This window comes from Strongylocentrotus purpuratus, unplaced genomic scaffold, assembly GCF_000002235.5.
Source record: "Strongylocentrotus purpuratus isolate Spur 01 unplaced genomic scaffold, Spur_5.0 spur5_scaffold_21, whole genome shotgun sequence".
Lineage (NCBI taxonomy): Eukaryota > Metazoa > Echinodermata > Echinoidea > Camarodonta > Strongylocentrotidae > Strongylocentrotus > Strongylocentrotus purpuratus.
The window spans coordinates 24,560,818-24,573,825 of NW_022145607.1; the positions used below are offsets into that span (position 1 = coordinate 24,560,818).

Below are 13,008 nucleotides of genomic sequence, written 5' to 3' on the forward strand. Positions count from 1 at the left end.
CCTGAGCTAGAGATAGAGCTTTTTTTTTTATGGGGGGGGGGGTGCAGAAAGAAAATAACAGGCCCGGAAAATCATGTCATTTCAGCAACATATTTCGTAAATCACTGGTATCAAACCACGTTTGAATTTTGAACTGCTCCCCCCCCCCCCCCCCCATCAGTACGCCATTGGTGATCTCTTTACTCCTCCAATACCCAAAGCTTTGTGTCTCTCTTTGAGTCCGATATCTCGGCAAATTAACAAACAGTTTGGCGAGATCGACTATTTGTTAACATTTAGTGTTGTGGCGTGCGCCTGTAATCCAGCTAAAATTGGAAGTTACAAACTGGTTCAGCCGAAGACGCAGGTTCGAAACTGAGTCACGTCTTTCGGATGGTGACGTTAAAGGTCGGTCCCAGACGTAAATAATCATATCTGATTGATACACATCTGTAAAACGCAATTACACACACACACACGTGATGATTTTTTTTCTTTCTAATTAACATAAATGGTGTACCTTTCTGCTATTTTTCTTTATTTGTTGGTTCATTTGTATCTGGAATCTGACTATTATATTCATATATTTAACCTGTTTTGTTTATTATTCTGTTAATTGCATATTATGTAGCCCATTTGTTTACTATCATTTATTTAAATAATTAATTTGTGTATGCCTCTCCTTTTCGACGGGTCATGTTAAAAAACATTGTTGTTGTTGCTTAAAGTAAGCAATATGGGACCGAAGCCTCCCCGGAGGATTTGGGTACTTTATATACCAATTAAAGGACACTAGCGCAAGAGTAGGCCTATATATAATATTTTACCCCGGAACATGAGAGTAATTTTGATAGTTTCATTCTTTTAATTAAATATAAGGCGCCGGAACTGGGGGGGGGGGGGCAGGGGGCACTTGCCCCCCCCCCCCAACCCAAAAAGTGAGGGAGACGCATCCCCCCCCCCCCCAAGGCAGTAAAGGAGTAAAGATGGTTTGTATTTTTAACCCAAAAGAACATAACATTAATAAAAACCTGAATTAAATCACATAACAAATTCAGCTCAGAGAAAAGGAAAGGTAACAGGAATTAAATTTCCTAAACATTCCGCATGCCGCCTTTATTATTGATGATGGGGGGGGGGGGCTATTTCTTATTCGATACCAGTAATTTACAAATGTTGCTGAAATGACATGATTTTCCCTAATTTCTCAATTTTTTTTATAAGTCATACCTGTTTATGCGTTTGTTTGAAAATTAGAAACTCCCAAATGTACAGTCGGGCGAAAAAATATGCTTATTTAGAAGCCTTCATGTCAGGGCCTGCAGAATGGCTGGGCTCGGGGCTCGAGCCCCCCTTACTTTTTGAAAAAGTATGTTACAGAGAAAATGTCACGAATTCAATGAGGTATCGAAATATGCTCATCTGACCGTAATTAAACGCCTAAAAATCCAGAGCTTATGGGGCCCGCCCCCTGGACCCCACCAAAGTCCTTAAGGCGGGCCCCTGGATGCTCATCTGACCGTAATTAAATATCTAAAACCTCTGAGCTTCGGGTAGCTCTGCCCCCTGCATGGACCACATCAATGACCTTAAAGAGTGCCCCTGGATGAACCGTAATTAAATACCTAAAGCCCCTGAGCTTCCGGGGGCGCTGCCCCCTGGACTCCCCGCTAATTAGTGACCTGCCCGGTGTCATGACCGTTATTTAATGCCTAAAAACACAGGGGCTCGGCCCATAACACCTGCTGGGGCCGCGCAGTGCCAAAGTCACTGAAAGCTAGGTCGTTGCCTCGATCTGCAAGGGTGTCTATGGCATGTTATATTAACATTATTTTTTGTTTAAAGCTTATCTGCCGTAGTTTACAGGAGGGGTTAGACTGCCCTGCACGGTCACAGGACAGGTGGTTTACCTCATCAACTCAGCTCTCAGTTAACATAAGAAAAAGAGGATCCGATGGGGGACCAATTGTACGTGGTCACCGATTATGTATTGTTTGTTGTATAGAGGGCGCAAGTAGCTACAAGAAGTGCAGTGGGCCTTTAAAGTAGATGATTATTTATATACTTTATATACTCATTTATGTTAACTTAATATAAATGTATATGGAAATAGGCCTACTATCCAAAATTAGGAATTGAAGTGTACGTTATACAAAATGTAGGGGTTATACCGAACCCCCAGTTACCAACTAAGCCTATTTGAATCACCCGCGACTCACAATGACTTCTCCATGGACTTAATTCACTTTGCATCCATAATTTGTTGATATGTCGGGCCAGCCTCTGCCAAATACTCAAGAGAAACTTTGCAGTCACATTAAATGTAGAAAGTTTGCGGAATTGACAATAATTACTACAGAGCTAGACTCATAACGAACGTGTTCGTTGAAATTCATCCAGAAATCCCTGGGTCTTCATGCTAAAAAAAACGCGACCCGGAAGTACATTGTCGTCATTTTTAAAGGGTACACAACACAATTACAAGCGAGCTTTTGGTTACAGTAGAACGACATTTTATAAAGCCGGTTGAGATAGAACCGATAATTCTTAGTTTTTCAACATATGCTGTTTTCACATACAAATTGTAACAGCAATGCAGCTATGACAGCCCCGGCAGAAGAATTAGCAGGACTACCCCCAGAAGTCATTTGGGAATATCAATTTCGGTTGATTTTAGTCGGAGATTCGACGGTGGGAAAGAGTTCACTGCTCCGCCGTTTCTGTGATGGGAAGTTCGTGGAGGTGTCCGATCCCACAGTGGGAGTGGACTTCTACGCAAGACTTATTGAGGTAGCGCCGGGGCGGCGAGTCAAGCTGCAGCTGTGGGATACCGCTGGCCAAGAAAGATTCAGGTAAGTGAGGTAGCCAGTGAGTATGACGGGGGTTGGGTGTCCGGACGGTTAGCAAAAATAAAGCCATCACTTGTCTTTTGCCTTCAGATTTACTGAAATGTAGACTCCGACTAGGTCTACGTCTAGATCAGTGCATCAAATTAGAAATTAGTCGAATAACACAGATTAACACGTTAATCAGTGATAATTAACTACTAATATTTACCATCTATAAATCATCTAACTGACTTAGACTAGATCTAGTTCTAAGTCACTAACATTAAATGATTAACAAGTAGGCCTAGAGTAAAGGAGCCCGTAATCGGCCAGCTCCCGTTTTCGGCCGATTGGTTGGATACAAGGTAAAATCAATCTAAAATACATCGCATAATAGCGTAACACATATCCCACACATAACATACCATGCCAGTGTCACTGAAGAACCACATTTGCAATGAAAAATATATCCTAAAATATCACATTTTAGCGAAGTAATCGCCGGTCCTGCTACCCGAATCTGAAAAATCAAGTATCTTACGCATGTCTGTAAGAAATATGGGTACCATAAAATGAGCTTTATTTCAAGTATTTTTCAGATTTAGAGCCCGATTTTGTGCTAGTCGCAAGCTCAAAAGTATCTCATCGCATGTATTAAATCAATGCAGCCGCACACCGCGACGCACACATGATATCTCTGTCTAATTCAGATTCCAACTTCCGATCACCGCTGTGCCTGTCTTCGGCCAGGCGAGCACCAGGGAGCTCAGGCGTGGGATACCTGCTCCGCCCGCTTGTGCTGTACATCAGCGCGGAAACGCATGGCGCGCGCGAGCGCTTCCTATTGACTTTGTACATGCGGCCGTAAACTGAAACGCTCGGCCGATAACCGGCTCCAAAACAGTGAAAATTGAAATGAATATTGTCATGGCAATTCGTGATTTTTTTCTGGGATTCTTTTTTTGTTTAAATAATAATAATATTTGCTTCATGATTTGAACAAGAAATGATAATAAATAGGAAGTAAAGAGTCCTAAAAATAGGATTTTGTCTTAAGTGGCCGAAAACGGGCTCCTTTACTCTATGAAGTATTGAAGTAACACCATCCTAATTGGGCTTGAATTATGATTTCTGAAATGTTGCAAGTCAAACTCTTCAAGATGCTGCTTTAATTTTAAATCAACGGTCCGGATACAGAAGAACCTGTCGGCTAACCAGACACGCACTGACCAGTAAACATGCTACATGTAGGTCTACTAGTAGTAGAGTCTAGATTGTAGCATTTGTAATTGTACTATTATAGTACGGTAGTTTAAAACTGGATGTCTAGATCTAGGTCTAGATCACTCTTGTTCTTGAACCAGTCTGTTGTAAAAATGTATGAAGATTATAGATAAATGATAATGTAATTTCTCTCATCACTGTTTGTCTCCCATTTTCCAGGTCGATAACCACGTCTTATTACAGGAACTCGGTTGGCGTGATGCTCGTCTATGACATTTCAAACAGACAGAGTTTCGAGAATTTGCAGGAATGGCTGATCGAGGCCCAGGAAAATGTAATCTATCCCCACAGCACCACGTACATGGTGGTGGGTCACAAATCAGACTTGGGAGAGGACACCAGGGAGGTCCTCAAAGAAGAAGGGGAACGCTTTGCCCAGGCCTACGGGATGAGGTTCATTGAAACGTCCGCCAAGGCCTGCACCAACGTGGAGGCAGCATTCTCCGTCATGGCGAAAGAGATCTATGTCAAGTTGAAAGACGGTGACCTGCGCATCATGGAAGGCTGGGACGGCATCAAGGGTGGGTTTACGGCGCCGCGGGAAACGCTACGGTTAGAAGAACCTGAAGAGAAGCCTAGGATATGCTGCTAAGAAACTTCATGCTTTATGCTGGTTTCAAATTCTTAGTAGAACCATTAGTAATAAGATATGTTTCATTTTTAAAATTATGCACACACACATTACAAAGAGCAGGTGGTGTCAACCATTTGCTACGAAATCTAGATCAATGTATCTCATATTACAGATTGCATCCTGATTCCTGATTCATGTTCTGAATTGAAAGGTTTTTAGATGCACTAGTTAGGATAATGTTCCATTATCCATGAACATTTTCAATAAAATGTTATGATAAGTTGTGTTAGAAGATATTCACATTATGTGACTAAGACGCTGACATTTTTAAAGATTATCTCTAATGCCTCTGAAATAGGCCTGTATTTTTGGTGTAAAGTCGTTCAGGCATTTTAATGTGAATAGGTAGACGAGCTTATCAATTTGGTTTCTTAAATCTAGGCATCTGCAAATGGTTAACACTACCTGGGAGAAAGAGCAAGATTATTTATGATCTTTATTTTAACTTGAGCTACCGGTAATAATATGTTTTACTTTTCCTCTAATCATGAACGTGTCAAATTCTGTTTGTTGATCAATTCAACTTAAATTTGAGATTACAACTCTTTCAGGAGAAATGTTACACTGCAGTATATATTTGAGTGTTCTATTTATGTGAAGAAATATGCATTTGTTTGTTAATAGCATTGAAATTACTTTTCGCTATGATATAAGTCAAGTACAAAAAAAGATAGATGATCTTTTTCTAGAAAAAAATATATACTCCCCCTCCAGACACAAGATTTATGATAAAAATTAACAAGAAAACATTCCAAAGATGTGTCTTTTGTATTGATAAACGTTATTGAATGAATTGAAGTTCTAAAAGTTCTATTTTACAATATTCTTAGTCAAAATATTAGATATATTTCGGTTTTCAAATTCAGAGAAAGAAACGTTTGTGGATCATCTTAAATGGCAAACTTACTTATTAGGTCAACTAAAAGGACTGTTTGTACAGAGTTAATGAGGTGAGATGAAAGTACAGTGTACAAAAGTACATTATAGAAAGTACATTATTGCTATCTTTCTTCATTCTCCAATAATACAAAAATGGCTCGGTACTCCCGTAGCCATTTACTCATATTTCTTCATAGTTTTCATAAATTTTAATTCATGAAAATAAATAAGAACTCTTCAATGTCTAGAAATCACAACTTTGATGCAAGGATAATGTTTGACATATATTCATGGCAATTATAATCTTCAATGCATGTAACATGTAAGTTATGTCAGTGCTTTGCATCATGACTCATCTAGTGTGTAGCACTTTTTTTTTAAAATCCGCATTATGGTGACGGGGTTTTTAATAACTAACATTTTTTTGGTGTGTGTACATTTACGTGTACACCATGCCGTTTCGAATGATCTTTCTTCCATGTAACTTTCCTTTTTGTATATTTCCTTTATCCATACTTTTCACACACACAAATCAAGAGTATGCCATTTTGCCAGACATACTTACAGTACATGTACATGTATTGTACATTCTGTATGTGTATTTTTGTTTAAAGCCTAATAATGATTAAAAATAAACCTTGTAAAAAGAAAGATAGATTTAATTTTGTGATGAATAATTTTCTGCATTGTACTTATGTATTTTTTGTTTATTACAAGTTATATTGTATGTTAACATTTTAAAGCATGTATTTGTACATGTATGTGCTTATTATTAATGTAGTGGTATTATTATGATGCATTAGAGGAAAGCATTAAATCATTAGAACTTAATCATTGGAAAGAAATACATTAATGACATTTAAATGTAGGTGATATTGGTATTATACAATAATTTATGAAAATTGTGCAATACATACGTGAACCATCCTTAGGAGAGTTGTAATAGTGCTACGTAAACTATGTATTTATGCCTTTGTGGCGTAGTGTCATAAATATCTTATGTTTTTTGCATGTTCATGTACCCTTATGGCCTTTTAATTGATAACAATCACATGTGAGCATGTGTTATTGTGTGTACGGTAGATTCAGATTTACATGTTGATGTATTGCATACAGGGCAGGGGGGCGTTGCACAAAGCCTTTTTTCAATGACAAATAACAAAAATTAGTGACAAATCTGCTGATAACCAATCAGAAGCAAGGATTTCAGCAGCTTATAACACAAATTGTCATTTGCCACTGATGACAAGTTTTGTGAAACGCCCCCCAGGGCCGGATACTCAATTTCCAATGTAACCAACTGCCACTGGCTATTTTTGAAAATCAAACTTGTGTGAATTGTCACGTGCTAGCTGATGCATTGGCCGTGTTAACCATGACCCATATGGACCGGCGGCTAGTTATTTGAGCACATCTTATTGTATTTTTGTTCATGTTTATAAACACGGATTACTACACTCGTAGTTGTACCCAAATGTTTCATGCAGATTCACTATACAGTATTGCAGAAATTGTTTTCAATTTGTACTGAAATTGGGCTGTTATGGATTTTTTTTTTTAATGTCAACTTATGCGAGTACATTTTAGTGTTTATAAGCTACATGTAGGTAAATTTAAAAAACCTTTCTACATGTACGGTGTACCTCTGTAACTGTGCAGCATCTCAACTAAACAAAAAAAAAGAAAAAAAGTTAGAGCTGTAAATTCATCTATAGATATAGGATGAATCCCTTTAGATTTTTGGGAACTTAGCTCACTAGATATACGGTAGCCAGAAAGCTTCAATTTTCCTCAGAAAATCATGTCAGTATGTACCACAATGTTGTCATGTAGTAACCAGGCATTCAATTTGCGTAGCAGGTCACGAGTCCCCTAAATTAAGCTACAGGTTTAGCATTTTGCCCATTTGAAAGAAAAGAGGGGGATTACTCATTTGTGTGAGCTGTAACCTTTCAGCGAAGATTCTTCATATTTTATGCGCCATAAACAAAAAAGAGTTGTATCTGCATTCTGCAGCAATCATAAACAGTATACAAATATTGACTGCTTTAAGGGGCATGGTTACAACTATTGCCCAAGGTGATCTCAAAACTGTTCTGTGATCGGAGATTAAGTCTCCAGATCACAGAGGAGCTATAGTTTCAACTGAGATCTAAAAATAGGCAGTCAATATTTGTTATATACATCACATCACATTTATTACAAAAAATAATCGCTTGATGTCCAAAAAATATCCATTTGCTTACAAGTATATGGAAAACTAATGAGGGATAGTTCTACACTGACTGTATGCCTTTACATGTACATTGTAGTCAATGAAAAAGTATTTTAATGTAATGGATTTACAGTTTTACACATGCATGTAAGTTATTATTTGTACATGTATTATAAGTTGCAGTATATTTCTTTACAGGTACATGTATTTAATTTCATGTTAATAGCATTGTTTCTACCTCCCATAAACTGCTTGTTATCAACATCAACACTGCATCCATCAAATGCTGTAAAACAACTAGAGATACAAAAATCCCACATTTGCTCTTTTTGTTACCTTTGCTGCCAAAGTGTATATGATATCTTTTGTTGTTATTATTGGCATTCTGCTGCAGATATTTATTAGGTAGAAGCTAGAAAGGATTGAGCATTATGAATTATTCATCTCTATTCCCATTTGAAGGTCTAATTTGTTTGTTTTTAAATCATTTTTTAAAGCTCAAGTTGGTAGTATAGACTCTTCATTTTTTTTTTTTTACTGAGGCTGAAATATTGCATATGATATTCTGGATTATGTAGTAATAGGGTAGTGTAAAATATCAATAATTTTTTGACAATCTTGATTCAATTGAATTGTACATATGCACTAATTATGCACAGATGCTACATATTACAAGGAACTCCAGTGTGTGGAAAAAACCCTTGCCCATCCACTGTGTCGCATGCTACACAGTAACACTGTTATTCTTGTTTTCCTTTTCTAGTTAAAATGTAACACTTATATATCTGTATGCAATGTATCTTAATTTTAGTTGTCTACTAACCAGATGTATGAAGCATATTGTCTTGTAAGATGTTACTTGAAGGGTGTTTATTCGCATAAATTATTTATGTATCGTTCTTTGAGAGCCAGAAGACAGAAGAATGTTGACCCATGTATAATTTTACATCAGGCCTGTCTTCATCAGCTCGAGTTTGCCAAATAATCCGCTATTTTAATTATCCCGATCGCAAATTAGCCAGTTAATTTGCACCTTCATCAGCCTGCAGTTGCAATTAGCGGGATATTTGGTCAAGAAGATATCCTGAGAAATATTGGTCTTGTTTAAAAAATATCCTGCTATTTGGGAAATAGCGGGTTAATTTGCACCCGTCCGAGCTAGTTTGTGATTTGTGTATCAGTCTCATGAAGACACAATTTCGAGCTTCAGGATAATATCCCGAGTCTGACGATAGCTGGTTATTTGGCAAACTCAAGCTGATGAAGACAGGCCTAACGACATAAAAGGAAATCCATCCTCAATAGCAAACAACGCTAAAAGAAAGCAGAGAAGTAGACTGGTGAAAGTTTGAAGGAAATGGGACAAAAAGGAAGAAAGTGATGAATATTTAAAATTTGTAATCATTATACTTCACATTGGCTGAATAGGTAATGTCACCAGGATGTTGTTTTTCTTCAAAACATGTTGACTCAGGAGGGTATTTTCTGCTAAAAATATACCAGCCATAATTTATATTCAGTAGTGCCCCAAGGAAGAAGGTACTTGAAAGAAAAAACAGAAATTGATGATAGTTTTATATACAACGATCGGGAGAGTAGTCCAACGGTCACAATCCAATGACAAAATTAGCAATTTGAAATTTGCTTGGCTGTATAGAGGTGTCATATTTCAAACATTTATATTTTCCTAATTGTTGTTTTGAGTTGCCCTTTAACACCCTTTTAGCTCTCAACAGATGATGTATATTTAATGCCTTCCTGGCTCTCAGTGTACATGTGTATTATCAAATCATCCAAGGAGCATAGAGATACCTCCTTGAATGAACTACCGGTATCTGTCTTGCATGGAACATGTGTGAATTCAAATTTATGAACCCTGCAAAGCTTCCTTGTGTTCTCATGCCCTTTTTACGTCAGTTTCATGGATGTACATAGATTTTTTTTTTTAACAGATGACACATTTTAATGTATTGTTCTAAAGAGAAATATTCTAAACTTGATGCTGCTAGCATAGGGGGAAGTAGACTATTATCTAGTTAAAGCGACAAAATTAATGTGTATGATATTTTGATGGTAATGGTTGATATTGTGAGGTGATCCAATTCTTCCCGAATGTGTCACCAGTGCATGCTCCTGAAATGATGTCAATGTCTCTAAATAGGATGAATATGAATTTTGAAAGAAAATATGTACGAGTAAGTTTTATGTCTGATCATGTAGTAGAGGGGAACTATCATTATGATGAGGCTGCTTAGACAACCCCCCCCCCCCCCAAAAAAAGAAGAAAATTGCCTGTTTTTTTTTAATTCTCTATTTCTCTCTTTTTTTTTATTGGACTAATTTTGGTCAAGGTTTATGGGAAATAATTGTGCTTCTGATGGTCCAATGAAGGTCAAGCATCAACCTACTTAACCCAAATAAAAATCATGAGCTGCAACTGAATGCATGAACAAAACCTATTTCATGATAAAAAAATTATTTTGTGATGAAATTTTTTATTCTCTGTGCCACAGACTGCATTGGCAAGGATGAAAATGATACTTTATAGAAAAGAAGAAAAAGGGAAGTTGGCGCCATTTAAATCAGTTAATCAGTCAAATTGCTTCATCTGCATTTAAGAATGCAGGCCGGGGTACAGTATGAAGTATGTGATGATAATTACCATTTTCAAACAGGAATTCCCATGTGTATAATTCATGTATCAAGCACTATGACTCTTTATGTACTTAATAATATCTCAAATTCATGACACCGTTTGAAAATCAAGTTTCATTATTTTGTTATGTGGCGCATGGTCAAATATTGTGAAGGCTCTCGCATGGCACAGTCTGTATATGAGGCTACTCTGAATGTGGACATCAGCCTTTTTCATGGGTTTGTTAGGCATTGCACTTTTCTTCAATTTATTTACAAACACACTGAAGTTGAGAAATGCGTTATTTGTTCTCTCTTGTCATTTTGGGAATCGATTCCTTAATATTTAAACCTGTGAACAGAAACAAGATGAAAATATATATTGTTTTTTCATTGCTTCATTTTGTTGTTGTGGCATTATTATTCATGCCTTTATTCCCCCTACATACATGTTTTTGCCCTGTTACTGCAACTTAATTTGATTGATGTGTATATTAACATCTTGGTGTGCAGTATATATTATGACAATGTCAAAGTAAACTGTGAGCAAAACCAAACTTGTCTACTTGTTTTCTTTTGTCTGTGATGAATCTCTTTTTAATGTGTTTAAAAGCATGATATTAGGAGGAAATGATTTATTTCTTTTCTGTACTTCTGCGAGCATGATGTTGTAAGGAGAAGTACAGAGTTCACATACCAGTAATAACTCAAGTAGGTAGGCCTATACAGTGGAGAACGTTTTGGTTGAAACAATGGGTATTTAATTCTTATCATATTGAGATAACAAACTCCCATACAACTATTTGACCTGTAGTAAATAACTAAGAGAGTTAAGAAGCTTAAATCTAGTTTAATTAAAATAGGAGGTTACAAGCATTGTTGTTGCAGTGTTCTAAAATGAAATAGGTCTTGGTCATGGTCATCCATCCCCTGTTCTCCCCAAATATTGTGAAACATGGAAATTCCACCGTAATTCTACAATATATATATATATATATATATGCCTGTATTGTTATGAATCTCCCCCCCCCCCCTTTCCCTTTCTCTCTCTCTCTCTCCGGCACTCTACCTACCTATCTACCAATTTATCTGTGTATCTATCTTTCCCTCTCCCTCTCTCTCTCTTTCTCTTTCCCTCTCTCTCTTTCTTTCCCCTGTCTCTCTCTCTCTCTCTCCCTTACACTCAAACATGTAGGCTACATTCAGCTCTGACCATGAGTCATGCACCCCTTCCCACCTTACATCAGTAACATTGAAAATAAAACCAATCATTAATCATCAATTCCACTGCAGTCGTATAATTATGTTTATAATTTTGTGAATTTTCTATTCTCATCCTATAACAGGACAGTCATCAGCTGCTATTTGATATTCGTCCTTCAGCTTTAGCCATGGTGGCAATTAGGAAATCCATGGGGCATGCACCCCCCCCCCCCCCCCAACCCAACCCAACCCAGAAACTAATCAATGTCCATTCATTATAATTGTACATTATGTTGAGGGGAATCCGATTTTAAAAGGCCCAATCGAGATCGAGGTCTCGTCCAAAGTTCCGATACAACTACAAGAAAAGCCCCCAAAACAAGGATAGAAAATCTGAAATGCAATCACCTTAATTGTGCCTCTTTTTCTATGAGATTACACGGTGCTGAAATCAAACGGCACTATAATTGCAGGCCTTCTACAGCATCTTTCCCCATGCCTCAAAGCTGTTTTACAAAGCTGTGGATCGCAATAAGTCTTGATTAGATTACTGCATGGTGTGTCTAGTAAGTACATGCTCAATCGCGGCTTCATTGTCTCAGAGATGCTTTATATTGTAGGCCTACCTTTAATTTGATTCTAACATATTACACATGCCCCGGTGGGTTGAATGCTGTATGCAATCTATATTTATTTGGATGCCTTCTTTGCTAAAAGTCTAAAAAGAGGATGGAGTTGCGGTCGTCGATATGATATAATAGAGGATCTCTAATCCCTATTCTGTATCTTTCCTCTAATCCTCTCTCTCTCTCTCTCTCTCTCTCTCTCAGTATTGTAAGAGGCCACCAACTCTACTGGATAGAAAAGAGAGAGGGGTGGATATTCTTATGCTGATCATTCAATGGGCAAATTATATATAAACAAGAAATAAAAAGAAAGTAGAACATTAATAACATGTCAAAACTATAACAAATATAATGTTTTTGAAGTCACATTATCAATGGAGTAAAATTCTGTATCTTCTATAATTATAGAACTCTGTAAAATGGGTGTTCTCACATTAGTACCCACTTTGATCATTTCATTGGACAGATTTTTTGTTGTATATAACGACAATTTGGTAAACTGCGCGGGCAGTGCTTGAGGTGAAGTTGGACAGTCAGGGAGATATGGGACAAACTTTTCAAAAATGCTTTTTAAAAATCACAAATTTTACAGGTGATCGTCATAAAATAAGTAGCTGAGATAATGTATCAGTTGAAAAATTAGACTCTTACATTTTGAAAAATTTATTTACCTGAACCATGCCTAAAGTTATTAATACTAAAAAGTATAATTGTGTTTATCGATTC

At 37.1% G+C, this 13,008-nt stretch overlaps 1 protein-coding gene across 1 annotated transcript; it reads left to right on the forward strand.

Moving 5' to 3' along the window:
* The first annotated feature begins 2,455 nt into the window (after positions 1–2,455).
* Positions 2,456–11,010, forward strand: LOC115928321 (ras-related protein Rab-39B-like). The gene is made up of 2 exons (XM_030995451.1): positions 2,456–2,831; positions 4,251–11,010. Exons 1-2 carry the CDS (start codon positions 2,542–2,544, stop codon positions 4,681–4,683), a joined length of 723 nt encoding a protein of 240 aa, XP_030851311.1. The 5' UTR covers positions 2,456–2,541; the 3' UTR covers positions 4,684–11,010.
* Positions 11,011–13,008: the final 1,998 nt, after the last annotated feature.